Source organism: Macaca nemestrina, chromosome 12 (genome assembly GCF_043159975.1).
Source record: "Macaca nemestrina isolate mMacNem1 chromosome 12, mMacNem.hap1, whole genome shotgun sequence".
Taxonomy (NCBI): Eukaryota; Metazoa; Chordata; class Mammalia; order Primates; family Cercopithecidae; genus Macaca; species Macaca nemestrina.
This window is the reverse complement of record NC_092136.1, coordinates 503,716-524,244: the sequence shown is the minus strand read 5'-3', so window position 1 is coordinate 524,244 and position 20,529 is coordinate 503,716. Positions and strand designations below refer to the sequence as shown.

General features: G+C 60.2%; 2 protein-coding genes across 10 annotated transcripts in view; one reads left to right on the top strand and one right to left on the bottom strand.

The window, feature by feature from the left end:
* Positions 1–788: 788 nt before the first annotated feature.
* On the top strand, positions 789–4,702 carry LOC105494145 (interferon regulatory factor 7). 4 transcript variants are annotated; one of them, XM_071074010.1, is made up of 11 exons: positions 789–876; positions 1,219–1,556; positions 1,642–1,804; positions 1,888–2,101; positions 2,648–2,706; positions 2,783–3,008; positions 3,159–3,245; positions 3,331–3,411; positions 3,484–3,873; positions 3,962–4,080; positions 4,166–4,702. In XM_071074010.1, exons 2-11 carry the CDS (start codon positions 1,537–1,539, stop codon positions 4,319–4,321), a joined length of 1,515 nt encoding a protein of 504 aa, XP_070930111.1. In that variant the 5' UTR covers positions 789–876; positions 1,219–1,536; the 3' UTR covers positions 4,322–4,702. The 4 variants fall into 4 exon arrangements, with proteins under 4 accessions (XP_070930111.1, XP_011760598.2, XP_011760599.2 ...); XM_011762296.3 differs by having other exon boundaries at positions 803–913; XM_011762297.3 differs by having other exon boundaries at positions 803–944.
* A 133-nt stretch (positions 4,703–4,835) lies between these two features.
* Positions 4,836–20,529, bottom strand: part of LOC105494147 (PHD and ring finger domains 1) — a 39,928-nt gene continuing 24,234 nt past the window's right edge. For 3 of the 6 annotated variants that reach the window (XM_011762299.3, XM_011762302.3, XM_071073997.1), the window contains exons 7-18: positions 19,811–19,908; positions 19,310–19,485; positions 18,122–18,251; positions 15,629–15,756; positions 12,048–12,229; positions 11,624–11,743; positions 10,779–10,933; positions 7,031–9,667; positions 6,484–6,635; positions 6,072–6,332; positions 5,750–5,878; positions 4,836–5,183 (exon numbers count right to left, since the gene is read on the bottom strand). In XM_011762299.3, coding sequence (XP_011760601.2) covers positions 5,040–5,183; positions 5,750–5,878; positions 6,072–6,332; positions 6,484–6,635; positions 7,031–9,667; positions 10,779–10,933; positions 11,624–11,743; positions 12,048–12,229; positions 15,629–15,756; positions 18,122–18,251; positions 19,310–19,485; positions 19,811–19,908 — 4,312 coding nt within the window. In that variant the 3' untranslated portion in view covers positions 4,836–5,039. The remainder of the gene's footprint in view (positions 5,184–5,749; positions 5,879–6,071; positions 6,333–6,483; positions 6,636–7,030; positions 9,668–10,778; positions 10,934–11,623; positions 11,744–12,047; positions 12,230–15,628; positions 15,757–18,121; positions 18,252–19,309; positions 19,486–19,810; positions 19,909–20,529) is intronic. The other 3 variants (XM_011762301.3, XM_071073998.1, XM_071073999.1) reach the window with 3 other exon arrangements.

Below are 20,529 nucleotides of genomic sequence, written 5' to 3'. Positions count from 1 at the left end.
GTCATGCTCTGTCCCCTGGGCTGGAGTGGAGTGGCTCCATCTCAGCTCACTGCAGCCTCGACCTCCTGGGCTCAAGTGATTCTCCCGCCTCAGCCTCCCAAGTACCTGGAACTACAGGCCTGCGCCACCACGCCCGGCTGATTTTTGTATTTTTAGTAGAGACTGGGTTTCGTCACGTTTGCCAGGCTGGTCTCGAACTCATGACCTCAAGTGATCGGCTGAGGCGGGCGGATCACGAGGTTAGGAGATCGAGACCATCCTGGCTAACACGGTGAAACCCCGTCTCCACTAAAAATACAAAAAAATTAGCCGGGCGTGGTGGCGGGCGCCTGTGGTCCCAGCTACTCGGGAGGCTGAGGCAGGAGAATGGCGGGAACCCGGGAGGCGGAGCTTGCAGTGAGCCGACATCCGGCCACTGCACTCCAGCCTGGACGACAGAGCGAGACTCCATCTCAAAAAAAAAAAAAAGAAAAAAAAAAAAAAGCGCAACAAGAAGGGCCTGGTTTTGCCTCGGGTCCGGTTTCGCTTACGTTTGGGGGAGTCCCCGCCTTATCCCACTGTGTCCCCCACCTCCGATGACTGCCGGCGCCCCGGCCCCAGGCGTGTAGGGGCTACTTCCCAGAGAAGCGGCTGGACCCTGCAGGGCCGAGCCACACAGGCAGACAGGGCCCACCGCTGCCCCCTCGCCGCCACTCCCTACTCCGCGCTGCCCCGGGCGGGGTTCCGCTGGGCGCATTCGAGAGCAGGAACTGGCCGCGCGCGCCCTTCCCGGAAACGCCCGCCTGGTCACGTGACCTCCTTGGCTGCACCTGCAGCTCTTTGGGCCCCGCCCCCGGCCCGGACACCATAAAAGCGCCGGCCCTCCGCTTCTCCGCGGTAAGAAACCTCCCGCCCCGGCGACTGTGGCACCCAGGTACTCGGGACCCCGGACCCACGCGGTGCAGGTCCGGGAGTGAGAGACTCACCGGGAGGGGTAGAGCCAAGGGCTGGGGGAGCCTGATGGATGAGGGTCGGGAGGTGAGGAAGGCGGAGGCGGAGGCGGAGGCGGAGGCGGAGGCGGAGGCGGAGGCGGGGCCCGGGGCGGAGGCGGGGGCGGGGTTCTGCGGCGATGAGAACCGGACGGAGATGGGATCCGGGAGGGTGGAAGCGCCACTGTTTTAAGTTTCGCTTTCTCGGAAGCCTGGCCCGCCCCCGACGTGGCCTTTCCCGTCTCCGCAGGGTCCGGCCTGCACCGGCCCGGCAGGCCTGGACACTGGTTCAACACCTGTGACTTCACGTGTGCGCGCCAGCCATACCTGCAGTCACACCTGTAGCCCCCTCTGCCAAGAGATCCACACCGAGGCAGCGTCGGTGGCTACAAGCCCTCAGTCCACACCTGTGACCCCCACCACCTGTGACACCTGGCCACACCTGTGGACACCTGTGACACCTGGCCACACGACCTGTGGCCGCGGCCTGGCGTCTGCAGTGACAGGAGCCCTTACCTCCCCTGTTGTAACACCTGACCGCCACCCAACTGCCCCTGCAGAGGGAGCAATGGCCTTGGCTCCTGAGAGGTAAGAGCCCGGCCCACCTTCTCCAGATGCCCGTCCCCGAGCGCCCTGCAGCCAGCCCTGACTCTCCGCGGCCGGGCACCCGCAGGGCGGCCCCACGCGTGCTGTTCGGAGAGTGGCTCCTTGGAGAGATCAGCAGCGGCTGCTATGAGGGGCTGCAGTGGCTGGACGAGGCCCGCACCTGCTTCCGCGTGCCCTGGAAGCACTTCGCGCGCAAGGACCTGAGCGAGGCTGACGCGCGCATCTTCAAGGTGGGACCCCGGCCCCGTCCCGGGTGGGAGGACCCGCCTAGGACCCCGCGGGCCCAGCCCACGTGTTCTCTCCCCCTCTTCAGGCCTGGGCCGTGGCCCGCGGCAGGTGGCCGCCTAGCAGCAGAGGAGGTGACCCGCCGCCCCCCGAGGCTGAGGCTGCGGAGCGCGCCGGCTGGAAAACCAACTTCCGCTGCGCACTGCGCAGCACGCGCCGCTTCGTGATGCTGCGAGATAACTCGGGGGACCCGGCCGACCCGCACAAGGTGTACGCGCTGAGCCCGGAGCTGGGCTGGCGAGGTGAGCGACGCCGGCTGCCAAGCGCGTTGGCATTCGTCCTGCCTGGGGAAAGAACATTCTCTGGGCCGGGCGCGGTGGCTCACGCCTGTAATCCCAGCACTTTGGGAGGCCGAGGTGGGCGGATCACAAGGTCAGGAGATCGAGACCATGGTGAAACCCCGTCTCTACTAAAAATAGAAAAAATTAGACGGGCGCAAGGGCGGGCGCCTGTAGTCCCAGCTACTCGGGAGGCTGAGGCAGGAGAATGGCGTGAACCCGGGAGGCGGCGCTTGCAGTGAGCCGAGATCGCGCCACTGCACTCCAGCCTGGGCGACAGAGCAAGACTCCGTCTCAAAAAAAAAAAAAAAAAAAAAGAACATTCTCTGGATCAGAATTGGGTTTTTAGCAGCCGTTCTGGGAGAGGCTGCCAGCAGGCCCAGGACAGTTGGAGCCGCATCCCCACCTCCTTAGGCCGCAGCACAAGGAAGCTGGTGCGGGTTACGCCAGGCTCTTGTTGCGTCTCTCACCCTGGTCTCGGAACCTAACACCTGCCCCATTCTCCCTCAGAAGGCCCAGGCACGGACCAGACTGAGGCAGAGGCCCCCGCGGCTGTCCGGCCACCGCAGGTAGTCTTTTCTCTGCCTGCCTCTCCTCCTGCCAGGCCGCGGAGCTGCTTATGCTGACCCTGACTTTTCCTTACAGGGCAGGCCCCCAGGGCCATTCCTGGCACACAGAGATGCTGGACTCCAAGCCCCAGGCCCCTTCCCTGCCCCAGCTGGTGACAAGGGGGACCTCCTGCTCCAGGCAGTGCAACAGAGCTGCCTGGCGGACCATCTGCTGACAGCGTCATGGGGGGCAGACCCAGTCCCAGCCCAGGCTCCTGGAGAGGGACAAGAGGGTCTTCCCCTGACTGGGGCCTGTGCTGGAGGTGTGGGCAGTGCCGTGGAGGGGTGTGTGTGTGGGGGGGAAAGCATGGGAGGGGCCAGTGCACCTGGACGGACACTTAAGAAGGGGGCTGGGGATTGGGGAGCTGGAGAAGTAGGAAGGGACCACATTCCCACTGACCTCCCCTCCTCAGGTCCAGGGCTCCCTGCTGGGGAGCTGTGCACATGGGCAGTAGAAGCAACCCCTAGCCCCGGGCCCCAGCCCGCGGCGCTAATGACAGGTGAGAGGGGCAGGGGTTGGGGGGCCTGGGGCACAGGGAGGGGCTGGGGATGAGGTACCAGCACAGGATTCCCTTCCCGATGCAGGCGAGGCCACGGCCCCAGAGCCCCCGCACCAGGCAGAGCCATACCTGGCACCCTCCCCAAGTGCCTGCACTGTGGTGCAAGGTGAGCGGGTCCTGGGAAGGGGACAGCCTGTCCCTGCCCACCTCTGCCGCTCACAGCTTGGTCTCCACACAGAGCCCAGCCCAGGGGCGCTGGACGTGACCATCATGTACAAGGGCCGCACAGTGCTGCAGAAGGTGGTGGGGCACCCGAGCTGCATGTTCCTGTACGGCCCCCCAGACCCAGCTGTCCGGGCCACAGACCCCCAGCAGGTAGCATTCCCCAGCCCTGCTGAGCTCCCCGACCAGAAGCAGCTGCGCTACACGGAGGAACTGCTGAGGCACGTGGCCCCTGGGCTGCAGCTGGAGCTTCGGGGGCCACAGCTGTGGGCCCGGCGCATGGGCAAGTGCAAGGTGTACTGGGAGGTGGGTGGCCCCCCGGGCTCCGCCAGCCCCTCCACCCCAGCCTGCCTGCTGCCTCGGAACTGCGACACCCCCATCTTTGACTTCAGAGTCTTCTTCCGAGGTCAGTGAGGCTCCTGCCTGGGGGGCTGTCTCCAGGGGCCCCTGGGAGCATGTGTCTGCCAGATACTCAGCAGAGCCCCCTTCTCCAGAGCTGGTGGAATTCCGGGCACGGCAGCGCCGCGGCTCCCCCTGCTATACCATCTACCTGGGCTTCGGGCAGGACCTGTCAGCCAGGAGGCCCAAGGAGAAGAGCCTGGTCCTGGTGAAGGTGAGACCAGAGCCTCAGGGCCTGGGGAGGGGGAGGGGAGGCCACACGCTGGGTCACTGACACACGCCCGATGCCCTCCTGGCAGCTGGAGCCCTGGCTGTGCCGAGTGCACCTGGAGGGCACGCAACGTGAGGGTGTGTCTTCCCTGGATAGCAGCAGCCTCAGCCTCTGTCTGTCCAGCACCAACAGCCTCTATGATGACATTGAGTGCTTGCTCATGGAGCTGGAGCAGCCCGTCTAGAGCCCAGTCTAATAAAGAGAACTCCAGCACACACACTGATGTCTTGGCTGGCGGGGAAATGGGTGCAGGCTGAACACAGGTGAGGCCCAGGGAGGGAAGGGACCTCCCTGCACACCAACTCACTTCTGTCTTCACCACACACATTACATCCAAGCCTTGTTCAAAGAACAAGGCCCTTGAGAGGTAGGTGGCCACCAAAGCCACTCCCACCAGCTGTGCTGAGGGCAGGGACGACATTTTCCCACACCCGACACCTGTCACCAGCCCTCGGGCTGCCACTGCTGCACCCTGCCTCCAGGAGGCAACTGTGTTGAGTGCAAACTTGAGCAATTATTTACAAGAGCACAACGTAATCGGAAAAGAGAAAGTAAAGAGATTCCTAATTCAGAGGCAGAGGTACACAGCAGCTGCTGGCGGGAGACCACCAGAGATTTATCAAGGACACGCCACCCTACCAGGAGCCCGTCCTGGCCACCAAACGCTTTATCTTCCAAGTATTAAATCAATCAAGAGGTTTCTAAAGAAAATCCATTTTTGATAAATTAGAATGGAAACAGTGTATCTATAATATACATACAAAAGTGTCCAGTTTTCAACTGTGAGCAAGACAGACACACAGACCAGGTGTCAGCGCAGGAACCTGATGGTGGGCATGCTGGTGCCCCCGTTTCCCACCACTCCCAACAGCTCCCCAGGCAAGGCCTGTGACTGCCTGGCCTCAGCCCTCGGCCCCCTGGGTGGGCGGCTCCTCGCCGGCCTCTGGCTTCTTGTGCCTGCGCATGTGCCTGTACTTATCCACGTACGCCTTCACCAGGTTGGCCACCTTCACGGGGTTGATCTCCCCACTCTTGCTGTGGCAGATCTGGAGAAAGAGGAGCAATCACCAAACGCCCTTTCCCATCCAGATGTTCCGGGCCGGAGCCCAGGGCCGAAGCTGGGGTCCCTCGCCTGCCCTGCTCAGAAGCAGGCCCCGGGTGCGGCACGCAGACAGCGGCAGGGGCCGCCCCACCTGCCCTCCTGGCATGGGAGATCCCCTTCCTGCTCGCTATGCCGCTCACAGGGCCACCGAGGGTTCCACGGTGTCGGGGGGAGCATGGGCTGAGACGTCACCAGGCACCTGCTCACTCTGGGGGTCTTATTCTCCCACCTGTACGCTGGGCGTGGGCTGGGTAATTTTACATACTGCAAAACACGTCTGCGTGGGCCTCGCAGGCACTGAGGCACCCTTCTTCCTAACCATCTGCCAGGGGCAGCCACAGGCGAACCCACCTGACCCCAGGCCTGCAGGATGTGGCAACACAGCCACCTGCCCTGGCTGGCTGACCTCGGACCTGCATTCACGGTCACCCCAAAGTCCGTGTTGACGAGACAGCAGCGACGGGCTGCCCGTGACCCCAAGCCCCACACACAGGCTCGCGCGCAGCCCACCTTCTGCACGGCCTTGCGCAGGATGTCCTTGTACTCCTCCTTGGTCACCTCCCTCTTCTGGTAGAAGGGCTTGATGGCCAGTTTCACCTCCTCCACAGCACGCTCCTGCATGTGCAGCTTCTTCATGTACTAGAGGGGGACAAATGTGTGACGCGGCCAGGCAGGGGGCCTGGAGTCCCTCTGGCCAGAGGCACTGCGGTTCTGGACACCTTTCCAGTTCCGGAGGCACAGGGACTGGCTTCCACCCCTAAATTCAGCCCCGACTACTTTAGTTTCACAATAAGACAGGAACGCGGGGAAAGTGGGAGAAGGCAGGACTCACCTCCTCCTTCTTGGTTTTCTCTGCAGCCAGCCTGGGCGCCGGGGTCTTCTCCTCTGAGTTGCTGGCTGCAGTGGCTTGACTGGCTGGCTCTGAGGCTGGGGTCAGGGCAGTGGGCGCTGGGGCCAGGGTCTGTGCTGCCCCACAGCCCACTAGCGGCAGGCTCCCCTGCAGGATGAACTGGACCGTGGGCTGGCTGACCAGCGCACAGGGTGGGATGCTTGAGGGCTGGGCTGGGGCAGGTGGCAGGCTGGGGCTGTAAACCTGGGAAGGACACCTCTGCTGAGCACCGGGCCCTACGGCTGGCAGCTCTGCCCAGGAGCCGTGAGGCCTCAGCCCCAGCCTCGTGTGGCGTGTGTGGCACGGGTGCCAGGCCACTGCCCACAGCCCACAGCCCTCCAGCCCAGGCACCCACCTGAGAGGGGTCTGTGTCTGGGAACCCAGGCTCCGGAAGCACATGACTAGGAAGGGGCAGCTCGGAGAACGCCTGCCTGACCCCTGTGGGGGCCACGTCCTCCACATCCCAGGCTCCTTCTCGGGGCTTCTGTGGCCTGTGAAACAGTGCCCCTGGGGGCCCGACAGACAGGGAGGTGGGTGCTCTGTGCCCGCCCCTGTCCAGAATGCTGTTTCACGGCTGGAAAAATCCAGAAAAGCGCCAGGAGCAAGGACCACAGAGCAGCCCTCAGATCCACCCCCAGCAGCAAGGGAAGGTTGCGAGGTGTGCCAGCTCCTAGCCACTGATCCCCCACCATGACCTGCTCTGCCCGCCTGCAGGAGACCCCCGCACCCACTATCCCAGTCTTCCCTGGCTCCAGAAGCTCCCTGTGGTGCGCAGGACCCTACTCACTCAGGGTTCCTGTTCTCAACATGGGTTGGATTCACTAGGGGCTCTGTCCTCAGCGGGGGCCGGGGCCCTACTCACGGGGGGCTCTGTCCTCAGCGGGGGCCGGGGCCCTACTCACGGGGGACTCTGTCCTCGGCAGGGGCGCTGCTCTCCGACTCCTGCAGGTTCCAGGTGACCCGCTTCACCAGGGCTCTGGACCGCAGCAGGGGGGTCTGCAAAACCACCTCCTCAGGCCGGGCTGCCTCGTGTGCCCTCCCGCTCACGGAGGGGCCGTCTTCCTTCCCCACAGGCGCCACATCCAGGGCACTGGGCGCCTGAGCCTTCTCAGCCACATCCGGCCTGAGCAGACGCGGCTCCTGGGGGTCCTCTGGCAGGGGTGGGGGCTGTGAACGGTCTTCATCGTGCATCAGCGACACCTCCCTCTGGATGGCGGCCACGGCCAGGCTGGCTGGGGGCAACGCGGGCTCCGGTGGGAAGTCTCGCTCTGGGGAGGAGTCTGTGCTTTCGGGAGAAGGTGGCGAGCTCATGTCATCGAGCTGGATGAAAACAGCTTCACTTGAGAAATCGTCGAAGACGTGCCCGGCCTCCACGGAGTCGCCATAATCCAGGTCCAGGTCGTCGGGCTCACACTCGGCTGCCACCTCCAGGACAGGGGGGGCCTGCAGGGGGGCCTTGTCTGCCGTAGCCACCTCCACTGAGACATGTGCTTCCCCCAAGGCTGGCGACCTGGTGGGGAGGTCTTCCTGCCCTGGCTCCCCCTGTGCAAGGGGTGCTGGGGAAGCGTCCCTCACAGGCCCCTTCCTCTCTGGGGAATGGGACCGGGGCCTCGGCCGCTTCTCACGGGACCGTGGCCGCCTGTGCTCCCGCGCCCTGCGCTCCAAGCTTGGGGACCGGGACCTCCGCTTCCTCCGGTCTCGGGGCCATGCCACGCTCTCCTTCCTGCCTGGCCGTTCGTGGCTGCGTTCCCGCTGGTGCTTGTGCCTGTGGAGCCTCTCCAGGCTGCTGGTGGGGGAGCACTCCCTTCCCCGAGGCCTGGGCGGCGATATCCTTTTCTTCTTCTTCCTGCTCTCATAGGGCTCGTAGGAAGAACTGCCGGGGCTCCCCGAGCGCGACCGGGACGTCCTCCGGCTGTGGCCCCAGGGGCCCCGCCTGTGCTCCCTGCTCCTGTCCTTGGCTTTCTTCCTCTTAGCTCGTTCTCGGCTGCTGGAGCGGTCGCTGGAGGACCGCCGGCTCTTGGCCTTGGACCGCTGCCTCCTGGGGCGCTCCTCACCCACTGATGGTGACGCTGACCTCGAGCTCCTGTCCCTGGATTCAGAGCGCGTCCCAGAGCGCGTCCGTCGGTGCTCCCTGGCCACCCTCTTCCTCTTGGCCTTCTTCCTGCCGCGGGAGCTGGATGTGGAGCGGGACCGGGAAGGGGGCCTGAGCTCCACCACTCTGTGGGTGGCCGCCTGTGGCATGTCCGGGCTGGGCGGGGCTTCTGGCTGCACGACAGTCACACAGGTCACCGTCCGCTCCTCAGAGCCAAAGAAGGTGCTGCAAGACGCCCCATCCTCCTCGTCCCAGGGCTCCGGCGGGGACGGCCTCCGCACCCGGGCAGCCAGGCCCTGGCTCTCCGCAGGCTCCTCTCGCTCCGTGTCAGAGGCCCCCCGGAGCTGGGACACGGTCGAGGACGGCCCACGAGGGGGCTCAGGCTCTGTCCCAAAGATGCTGTCCACTGTGTAGGAGGTGACGCAGCGCACAGCCGGAACCGTCTGGGCCTTCGGGCTTTTGATGGAGATGGTTCGTGTGATCTCAGAGGGCAGGAGGCCAGGGCCAGACCTCTCGGGGCTGCTGCTCGGGGCGCTCGAGTCGGAGCCGGTGGGGTCAGACGGGTCGTAGACCTCACTCCGCAGCGGCTTCGTCTTCTTGATGGAGAAGAGAGGCGAGGGGTTCTCCTTCCTCTGCTCCTTGCTGTCCACGGGCCGGAACGTGTTACAGAAGCCGGGGCTGGAGAGCTGGCTGGAATGGGCCATGTTTCCAGGAATATTGATCCGGAAGCTCTCAAAGGTCGACCCAACCCCTTTCCCTCTTGATGGTCCCAGCGGGGCCATACTGCCATGGGAGCTGGGGGCTGGGGGCCGGGAGCTGCCTGTGTGCGTGCCGGGCTCCCGGGGGACCCTGCTGCTGGCCTCGCTCTCTGCCCGCGTGCCTCGCCCTGGCTGCCCGGCGCCCTCCCTGCCAGTCAGCCGGCTGATGCAGGCGCTGGGGATCTCGATGCTCTGCCCGTGGGCTGGGGCCGCGCCCCATCTGCCGCCAGCGTCCTCTCTCCTGACCTTTGGTATCCTGGGCAGCTCAGAGATGTCTGTTCTTTTGGGCGCGGGTTTCAGGGGAGGCCCTGGCACCGCACGGCGACACGGGGGGTTCGAATCTCTGCTTGAGATCTCAGACGCGGCAGAAGCAAGGGGCAAAGTGTGCTTGTTGGTGCCGTTGAACCGGGGGCTGGGACTCTGTCTGAAGCCAGGCGCGCTCCCATTGGACAAGTTCCGAGCCTGAACCGACCCAGGGGTTGCTGACGAGTCCGGCCTCACCGGTGCGCCCGCTGTGCGGGCAGGGATGCAGGACCTGCCTTGACAGCTTAGCCCTGTGCTCTGTGGCCTGTTTCCTGAGGGGCCTTGGGCTGGGCTCCCTGAGGGCAGTGCTCGGGGCCGCAGGCAGTCCTTAGATCCTTCTTCCCCTCTGGACCGACTGCCTGAGTTTCGCTGAAAAGAAACTGGAGCTAAAAAACAAAAAAATCAATGGCAATCATTTCCCACCCACTCTTCTTAAATGTCAGTGGTTTAACTTTTATCACCACTGGTTTTCTGTGAGGTCGTGCACTTTAAACTCCCGTTTGCCTGCTGAGGTGGACACCTCGTCTTTCCACACCCGGAGAGCTGCTTCAACAGCCGCTCTGTGGACGACAAAGTACAGGGCCTGAGGCCATTAGGACGCTATTAACCGGGGCAGGGGCAGTTCCCCAGTAGGACATGTTTTTTTTTTTTTTTCTTTTTTTCTTTTTTTTGAGACGGAGTCTCACTCTGTCGCCCAGGCTGGAGTGCAGTGGCCGGATCTCAGCTCACTGCAAGCTCCGCCTCCCGGGTTCACGCCATTCTCCCGCCTCAGCCTCCCGAGTAACTGGGACTACAGGCGCCCGCCACCTCGCCCGGCTAGTTTTTTGTATTTTTTTTTTTAGTAGAGACGGGGTTTCACCATGTTAGCCAGGATGGTCTCGATCTCCTGACCTTGTGATCCACCCGTCTCGGCCTCCCAAAGTGCTGGGATTACAGGCTTGAGCCACCGCGCCCAGTCAGGACATGTTCTTTTTTTTTTTTTTTTTTTTTTGAGACGGAGTCTGGCTCTGTCGCCCAGGCTGGAGTGCAGTGGCGCGATCTCGGCTCACTGCAAGCTCCGCCTCCCAGGTTCACGCCATTCTCCTGCCTCAGTCTCCTGAGTAGCTGGGACTACAGGCGCCCACAACCGCGCCCGGCTAATTTTTTTGTATTTTTAGTAGAGACGGGGTTTCACCGTGGTCTCGATCTCCTGACCTTGTGATCCGCCCGCCTCGGCCTCCCAAAGTGCTGGGATTACAGGCGTGAGCCACCGCGCCCGCCCAGGACATGTTCTTAACCAGGTACTAGAGGCCGCACTCTGAAGCTGTGGGGCTCGGTAAGAACTCAGAGCTAACTGGGAAACTGCTCAAGAAGGGAAATCAATGGAGAAAAATGGCTGAGGAATAGTCCCCCAACTTCAATTACATCTTCTGTGACTGAGACATGGGCTGAGTGCTGGGAATAGCCTGAGGACCAGCAGCCCACAGAGGAAGGCAGCTGTGGCACGGAGGTGCTCACCCGCCCTCTTGGCGCTGAGGGAGCCATCACGGTGGATGATGATGTCACTGCTGCCCAGCATCAGGAGGCTCTGGCCCGATAGGATACTGCCCAGCAGGTCAGGCACTGGCTCCTCCTCCAAGTCTGGCTCTGGCACCGCAGCAGGGAGATGCCTCCTGTGGGCACAGACCCAAGGCCCTGCCATCACTGCCTCCCACAGCCTGAGGACTGGCACCCAGGCAGAGCCCTGCAGCAGGCAGGAGCCGGGAAGAGTGGGGCTGGGCGGGGCCTGCGCCTCCCCCACAGTCCTGGCTCCGGCTGCTGTTCTAAGAGGTGCCCACCAGGGCCTCCCAGAGGGAGGGAGGGAGCCCCACCCTCCAGCTCTGGCTCCAGGGAAACCAGGTGTTTTTGGGAGAAGTCACCTCTGGTGCCTTTGCCACCCCCAACTCCACCAACGGGCGGGAGGGGGCAGACAAGCATCTTTACCTGTTCTGTTGGTTTTGGTCAATTTTTTTTTGTTCTTGTGGCGAAACAAAAGAACTGGCCAAAAAGTGACCTCTGATAACAGCCTTATTCACCAGAGCCACTGCTCCTGCCCGAGGTGGTGTCCCTGTGCTGGTGGCTCTCAAGCCAGGGTGGGGGACAGAGGGGCCAACCTCGTGGAGCTGCAGCAACTCCAGTCCACGCTCACGGGCAGGCCGTGGCCTCTGACTCACGACAGGCTGCAGCACTGCCTCACGCCAAGAGCCGACTGATAAGCGTGACAGCTGAGGGGGGGTGCTGAGGCCACCCAGGGCCACCCTGGAACCCCCATCCGCTGCCCCACTGCTGCCCTCACCTCCCCAGAAGCCTTTGCTCTCACACACCTGGAAAGCCCCATGGAGACGGGCCTGGCCACGGGCTGGTGGGACTGCAGGGCTGACCGGGACAGAGCCCGTCTCTTGGCACTCAGAGGGGAAAGAGGGTTTGCAGAAAGTTCTTCACTGCTAGAGGGGAGAACACAGGCCAAAGGGAACAGGTGACTCCCAGCTCCCAGAACCCGCAGCCCAGGGAGACGGCACGGACGAGGATGGCCGAGCACTGGCCACGTGGCGGCACGTGTGATTCGGGCCCCGCACCAGACCTCTAAGTTCCACGCTGCCCACCTGCACTGAGTGTGGTGGTGGAGGAATGGTCACCCTCACTCACAAACACAAAACCTAACGCCTCCACATGCACCTCGGGTACCATGCCCACAGCCCCCAGAGAGAGGAGCGGGTGCCCAGGCAGGACCATCACCAGTTCGGTCACCTGTCGAAGGGGTCCAGCTCATAGGGATCTCCAAACAGAGACAGAGATGCAGCTCCAATATCCGCTCTCAGCAGCCCCAAGGAGGGCTCCACTGGCTTCAACACTGATGGGATGCAGCTGCTGTGAACAGGCCTGCACAGGCCCAGCGTCCGCGCAATTCGAGAGCGAGTGGTGGCTTCACTCTGAATCCAGTAACAAAGAAAAAGATGAACAGAGAGACGGGGATGGCATCTACGAGGGCTCTGTAAATGCCATGTGAGGGCTTCATCAGCAACAGCCAACACTAGGGCGGGAAACACTAAGCCAAAGTCAACAGGCTTCGCAGGCACTGATCACTGACAAGCACACCCAGCGCCGCACACGTCGGCTGCGAAGCTCACTGCAGGTTATGAGAGGCTACCGGGGTACTGCAGTGTCACCATTACGTGGTACTTAGCATTAAGTGAAAACTCACATAGAGGGAAACAAAAAATTCAACTGATGGCTGACAGTAAAACCCCTCGAAGGCCGGGCGCGGTGGCTGACACCTGGAATCCCAGCGTTCTGCAGGCTGAGGCGGGCAGATCATTTGAGGCCAGCTTGAGACCAGCCTGGCCAACATGGCAAAACCATCTCTACTAAAAATACAAAAATTAGCCAGGCGTAGTGGCGGGTGCCTGTCATCCCAGCTACTCAGGAGGCTGAGGCAGCAGAATTGCCTGAACCCGGGAGGCGGAGGCTGCAGTGAGCCGAGATCGCACCGCTGCACTCCAGCCTGGGTGACAGAGCGAGACTCCGTCTCGAAAACAAAAACAAAAACACAAACCAAAAAAACCAAAAAACCTTTGAGAAGAAGACACAAATTTAGATTTTAAGCGCTGTCATTATTCCTAAATTATGAAAACTCCTAAGAGTTACTAGCTATTTCCTTCTGATTCCAGGCACAGCGGACAGAGCAGCCTCCCGCTGTGGCTGGGACAGCACGGCCTGAAGGCAGGCGCCATCCCTCCTGAGGGCAAGCACCCTCAATTGCCACCAGGCCCCCAGGCAGGGGTCCCAGCACACTGTCTGCAGGAGAAGAAAGGACCCACAGCAATGGCACGCAGGCCGGCCGAGGACAAAAAGCTCGGGAGGACGCCCAGGAGTGTTCCGGGCACAGGGATGGAAGAGGTGGTTCCAACCCACGCTCAGGACACCCTGCAAAGCAAAGGGAGAGCCCAGGGGACCAGAGAACTGGGAAACGGCAGGTCCTTATCCAACACCTGGTCACGGCTTTAGCTTCTACTCACTCCAGGAATTCTGTCTGAATGAATAACCAGATGTTCGAATACTCCATTTAAAACTAAAATAAGGGGGCCAGATATGGTGGCTTACACCTGGAATCCCAGCACTTTGGGAGGCCAAGGCGGGCAGATCACCTGAGGTCGGGAGTTCAAGACCAGCCTGACCAACATGGAGAAACCCCCATCTCTACTAAAAATACAAAATTAGCCGGGCGTGGTGGCGCAAGCCTGTAATCCCAGCTATTTGGGAGGCTGAGACAGGAGAACTGCTTGAACTCAGGAGGCCGAGGTTGCAGTGAGCTGAGATCATACCACTGCACTCCAACCTGGGCAATAAGAGTGAAACTCTGTCTCAAAAACAAAAAAAACTAAAATATAGTTTTATATAAATGTGTACTATATAAGTTTATATTCACTAGGAAATGAATAATAATCTCGAGTATAAATTCACATAAAAATGCAGCAGACTTGGCGCTCACACCTGTAATCCCAGCACTTTTGGGAGGTCGAGGCAGGAGGATTGTTTGAGCTCAGGAGTTCAAGACCAGCTTGGGGAACATAGTGAGACCCCGTCTCTACCAAAAAAAAAAAAAAAAAAAAAAATTAGCTGGGTGAGGTGGTGTGAGCCTGTGGTCCCAGCTACTTGAGAGGCTGACGGAGGAGGATCACCTTGGCCTGGGAGGTCAAGGCGGCTACAGTGAGCCAGGATCATGTCACTGCACTCCAGCCTGGGTAACAGAACCAGACTCTGTCTCCGCCCCAACCTAAAACAAACAAAAACACTTTTTGAGGCTGAGGTGGACAAACTGCTTAAGCCCAGGAGTTTAAGACCAGCCTGGGCAACATGGCGAACCCCTGTGTCTACAAAAAATACGAAAATTAGCTGGGCATGGTGGGCTGTCCCAGCTACTCAGGAAGGATCACCTGGGCCTGGGGAGGCCAAGACTGCAGTGAGCTGGGATTGCGCCACTGTACTTCAGCCTGGCCCACAGAGTGATACAGTCTCAAAAAACAAAACAAAGGCCAGGCGCGGTGGCTCACGCCTGTAATCCCAGCAGTTTGGGGGGCCGAGGCGGACAGATCACAAGGTCAGGAGGTTCAAGACCAGCCTGACCAACATGGTGAAACCCTATCTCTACTAAAAATACAAAAATTAGCTGGGCTTGGTGGCGCATGCGTATAATCCCAGCTACTCAGGAGGCTGAGGCAGGAGAATCGCTTGAACCCGGGAGGTGGAGGTTGCAGTGAGCCGAGATCGCACCACTGCACTCAAGCCCAGGGACAGAGCGAGACTCCATCTCAAAAAACAAAAACAAACAAACAAACAAAAAGATCCAGCAAACACCTGAACAATGGCTGCAACTCAGTTTTTGTTTTGTTTTGTTTTTTTGAGGTAGACTTTTTCTCTCGTCTCCCAGGCTGGAGTGCAGTGGCGCCATCTCGGCTCACTGCAACCTCTGCCTCCTGGGGTTCAAGTGATTTTCCTGCCTCAGCCTCCTGAGGCTGGGACTACAGGTTCCTGCCACCACACCCGGCTAATTTTTAGTCTTTTTGGTCGAGATGGGGTTTTAGCATGTTGGCCAGGCTGGTCTTGAACTCCTGACCTCAGGTGATCTGTCTGCCTCGGCCCCCTCAAAGTGCTGGGATCACAGGCGTGAGCCACTGCACCCAGCCGCAATTCAAGTTTTTATATATTAAGGTGTTTTAAATATGCAGTCCGAGGAGGTTATGCATTTAGTCCCGGTTTGAGCATCACAAACATGCACACAAATGACACACCCCCCTCCGCCCCATAAACACAGATAATAATTAGGGATCAACTAAAAATAAATATTAAATGTCTGGTCCATGATTTCGGATGAAAGGGGCCTGGGACAACGAAGGCCACGATGTAGACCAAGAAGGCTGCCCCCAGGGCCCAGCGAGCGTGGGTCAGAGGAGGTGGACGGGGCCTGTCAGACACGGCTTGTGTCACTCCTCAAAGCCAGGCTGGCCAGGTCTGCCTGAAACCCACAACTGCTCCCAGGGGCCTCTGCCAGAGGGGCTTCCACTGGCCTGGCTCACACCGGGCTCCCCAACCAGCGGATGGATGGCTTCAGGAAGGTTCCTGGGGGACACACGACCAGCCCTCAGCCCCTCCGTGCGCCTTAGGAAACAGCTGGACTCAAGCCCATCTTCAGTCTGTGTTACAGAAACGTTCATTTCCATCAGCAAATCGCTGACTAAATACAGAGAAGCAGTGACGATGACGATCCCCGCTCCGTAACCGCGAGGGTGCTGAGGCCGGCGGAGGCTCAGGCGCTGCCACCCAACGCTCACCTTTACCTTCTTCCCTTTTCTCTTCTTCACTCGATGTTGGCGTTTCTTAGATCTTGTTGCTGAGCCCTTACTTTTTGCGGATGGTCCGGACGGGGTTTTCTTTCTTCCCGGCACTTTCTTCCGTCTTCCTAAGGAGAAGAGGTTGAAGTCTGTGCTTACCTGTGCTGGGCCCTCCCCACCCCATTCCTGCGAGTCCAGCCCAGAGGACGGAGCCCAGGAGCCGGCACAGCAGGACGACACGCACTGCCTTGCATTTTTTTTTTTTTCTTTTTTTTGAGACAGGCTCTTGCTCTGTCACGCAGGCTGGAGTGCAGTGGCATGATCTCAGCTCACAGCAGGCTCAAACTCCTGGGCTCAAGTGATTCTCCTGCCTCAGCCTCCCAAGCAGCTTAAACTACGGGCATGCACCACCGTGCCCAGATCACTGTCTTTATAGATAGGGCTCACCATGTCGCCCAAGCTGGTCTCTGGGCTCCAGCAATCCTCCTGCCTCAGCCTCCTAAAGAGCTAGGACTACAGGTGTGAGCCACTGCCCCTGCCCAGATTTTTTTTTTTTTGACGTGGAGCCTTGCTCTGTCACCAAGGCTGAAGTACAGTGGTGTGATCTTGGCTCACTGCAACCTCTGCCTCCCGGGTTCAAGCGATTCTTCTGCCTCAGCCTCCCGAGTACCTGGGATTACAGGCGCCCGCCACCATGCCCGGCTAATTTTTGTATTTTGTTTTTTTGGAGACGGAGTCTCACTCACTCTGTCGCCCAGGCTGGAGTGCAGTGGCGCAATCTCAGCTCACTGCAAGCTCCACCTCCCAGGTTCATGCCATTCTCCTGCCTCAGCCTCTTGAGTAGGTGGGACTACAGGTGCCCGCCACCATGTCTAGCTAATTTTTTGTATTTTTAGTAGAGATGGGGTTTCACCGTGTTAGCCAGGATTGTCTCAATCTTCTGACCTCATGATCCACCCACCTTGGCCTCCCAAAGTGCTGGGATTACAGGCGCGAGCCACTGCGCCCGGCCCTAAAGTTTTTTAAAAGGAAAAATAAACCATATATTTGTATATATATTTTTGGAGACAAAGACTCACTCTCTCAACCAGGCTGGACTGCAGTGGCGCCATCTCAAACTCCTGGCCTCAAGCTATCCACCTGCCCCAGCCTCCCAGAGTGCTGGGATTACAGGCTACTCAGGAGGCTGAGGCACCACAACTGCTTGAGCCTGGGAGGCAGAGGTTGCAGTGAGCTGAGATCACGCCACTGCACTCCAGCCTGGGCAAGATGAAATCCTGTCTCAATAAAAAAAGGAATAAAAATAACATGTTCCTACTGGGGGGAGAGACAGAAAATGAGCAGCATCTAAGAACAGAGCCTGACCTCCCTGAGTGTACCATTAAATATGTTACATAATTATGAAGCAGGGCTGGGCACCATGGCTCACACTCATAATCCCAGCACTTTGGGAGGCCAAGGTAGGTGGATTGCTTGGGGCCAGGAGTTCAAGACCAGCCTGGCCAACAAGGTAAAACCTTGTCTCTACGAAAATAATAAAAATTAGCCAGGCATGGTGGTGGTGCACCTGTAGTCCCAGCTACTCAGGAGGCTGAGGGAGGAGAATCACTTGAACTGGGGAGGTGGAGGTTGCAGTGAGCTGAGATCCCACCACTGCACTCCAGCTCCACAGTGAGACTCTCTCTCAAAAAAAAAAAAAAAAGAAAAGAGAGAGAAACTATGAAAGAAAACTAAATTAGAAAAAAGCACACAGTGACAATGGAAAGTAAAATGATACAAACAAACTATAGCTGTGCCCCTTGGTACAAACACCAGAGAAGAACTCTCCTGAGAGACTTTAACACAAATGAACTCGCTGCACATCTGTAGTGACATAAAGATTAAAAAATGTTTAACCGCAAAAACACCCAGCATTTCAGTCCAAATTCATCTTCCTGGGGTGTTTGACAAGGTGCGGTCGACGGCTCTCCCCAGGAGCTGCCCGTTAGTTTTAAGGGAGAATTAGTCACCTCACAGTGGACGTCTGAGAACCAAGTAATTGAAGTTAACCAGCACTGGGACAAAATTACCAAAACTCACAAAAAAGGACTGAAAAACCTGAACAGGGCAGAAGCAAGACAAGATGCAAAATCACTCATCTCAACTCAGCCCCCACAGAAAAGCCCAGGCCCTGATGGCTTCAGAGCATATTGAGACAAATGTTTACAGCAAAAATAACAAGACTGCTTCCATAAACCTCAGGAAGCAGTCCTTCCAGAAAGCAGAGGGGAACAATTTGGGAAGGCTGGCACCATCCTGGTAACGCCAGAGGCAGTGTGGTCACAGATCGGCACGTCAAACCTACACCGTGTAGTGTTTTCAGCTGAGAAGATTAAGTTGCAGACAGAAAAAACGGAAATGCCCACAGCCCTGGCCTTGAGGGAAGCAGCGAGTGGACCTTGGGCGTGGGTCCCAGCACGTGGCTGGCGGGAGAGTCCATCCCGCGAGGCTTACTTGTCTTCCTCTTCCGTCGGGCGGGAGTGCGCGGCGTCAGGGGGCGCTGATACACGGCAGTGCTCAGGCCAGTAGCCACAGCCTCGATGGCTTCGTCCAGCAGGGAAGACCCAAGGCGTCCTGGTGCGTGCTACAGGCAAAGGGGCGGAGCCGTCAGGTGCCCTTGGGGCCTCAGCCGGGCCAGCGCAGACCCCAACTGGAGCCCAGAGCACAGCCCGCAATGGCAGCCAGAGAAGCAGGACAGCCTCCCCACCCGCCACCCACCACAGCCACGGCCCGGCCTTCCTCTCCCTTGCCAGACAGGTTGCCCAGCACTCCCACGGGGGCAAGGCCAGGACAGCCTAGGACGGGTCTGGGGGGCAAGCTCAGGGCCAGAATGGAGGGCGAGGACAGGCAGACACCAAGGACAGTGGAGTTCTTGGTGGAGGAAGAGGGACACAGGGCGAAGCTCAGAGCAGAGCCCATGGCAAGCCCTGAGAGCTGGGCTCCTGCACAGGTGTGGGGCGGTACGCAGCAGGGACAAGGCAAGGGGCAGGCAGGTGGGGGACAGACAGCATCCCAGGGGCACAGGGGAGAGCACCAGTCACTGCGGTGGGTGCGGCACAGGTGCTGGGCAGGGCACTGGAGAGGGACAGCCCCCACCCCACCGAGGCTTCTCAGTCCCCTCCAAATTCAGCGTTAGGCTTGCCAAGGGCACACACCAGATGCCCACAGCCCAGACCCTCCTGCTTGTCCAATGCCCAGAGAAAGGCTGCTGTGAGGACGGAGGCCGCAGGGAGCACCTGAAACTGAGCACCAGGCCCAGCGCAAGAGGAAGGCGCTCATAGGCGCCTGGAGGGAGTGGTGCTGGCACGTGGCCTGGGGAACAAGGGGGTTTCCTAGAGCCCTCACCCCCAGGGCCAGGCTCCATTTGCCCCTCAGCACCTGGCTCCAGCTGCTTGGAGAGGCAGCCTCACCTTGGGCCGCTGGGCTCACCCCGGGGTGCACTCACCTGCTCCCCTTAGCAGGCCGAGGAACACAAGCCACGGGGTCCAGGCAGACCCCACAGTGCCAGCGACGCCTCTCCCAGCCACCCGGGCCGCTGAGACCACACTGGGCAGCTGAGGCTCTGAGACAGGCGTCGGGGCCGGGCCACCCACCCAGGCCGCTGAGACCACTCTGGGCAGGCATCAGGGCTGGGCCACCCACCTGGACCCTCCTGGCCGTGGAGATCCGGTTCCGGTTCACGGTTGCTCTGACTCTCTCACTCTGCCGCGTCCTGGCGATCACCCGGGTCCTACCTGCTCGAGGCCGAAGCCTGCTGGTGGTGGGCACCACATCGGCCAAGAGCAGGGAGACCTCCTCCTCACTCACGGGACCCGCATCTGGGAAGAATCACCAGGGCTGATGTGCCACACTCACAGGCCACACACACCTTCCCCAGCGGCTCTCCCCGTGGCTGCCGGCCACGCAGCAGCCCTGGCTTAGGCTGACCTGTGCATGGGACACAGGGCTGCTCATGGAGCCTGGTGCTTCTACCACTGAGGACCGGAACCCCCCAGCCAATGGACCCCACACACAGCCCCGAGAAGACGAGCCCGAGACAGCCCGAGACGTCTTCCCCACGCGGCAGCCGACCCTAACCCCGGGGCCGCAGAGCAGACGGTGAGAAGGCCCATGCGCGCCTTGAGATGGGAGCAGCGTCCTCACCAGCGGCAAGGACGACGCCAGGGGCAGCACATTCCGGGCAGAACCACTCGTCCACCGGCACCTCCTGGAGAGGGGGGTCCAGGCATTCCATGTGGTACCTGCAGGAGAGAGCAGGGCCAGAGCAGAGCGTCCGGGTGCTGCTCACAGCTTTCCCAAACCTCCTCCAGTGAGGGGACCACACAGCAGGCCTCCAACAGCACCCAAGTCTGTGACGCATTCCGTTAGGGGCTGACCTGCGTCCCTCAACAGTTCCTAGGAAGCCCTAACCCCCAATGTGACAGCAGGTGGAGATGGAACCTTTAAGGGGGTAATTCAGGCTGAACAAGGCTGCAGGATTGGTGTCCTCAGAGGAGGGAAGGCCAGGGGAGGACACAGCGGGGAGGCGGCCGTCTGTGAGAAGGAAGAAGGGCCTCCCCAGGAACCAGGCCTGCTGCTATCTCAGACGTCCAGCTTCCAAAACCGAGAAAAGGAAGACCTGTGGTTTACGCTGCCCAGCCTGTGGTATCCTGACAGCAGCTGAGCCGACCGCGACGCCCGCCCAGAGGCCGACAGTGGCTCAGGCTGAGCCCCTGCGGCAGGTGCTGCCTCTGGGGCCTTCCCAGAGAGGTTCGTCTCACCCACCCGCACTCACGGGGTTTCAAACATCGCGCCTCACACCGAGCCAGTGAAGGAGGAGACGGTTTCTTTGCTGAAAGGAAACTGTATTTTAATTGTTTCTA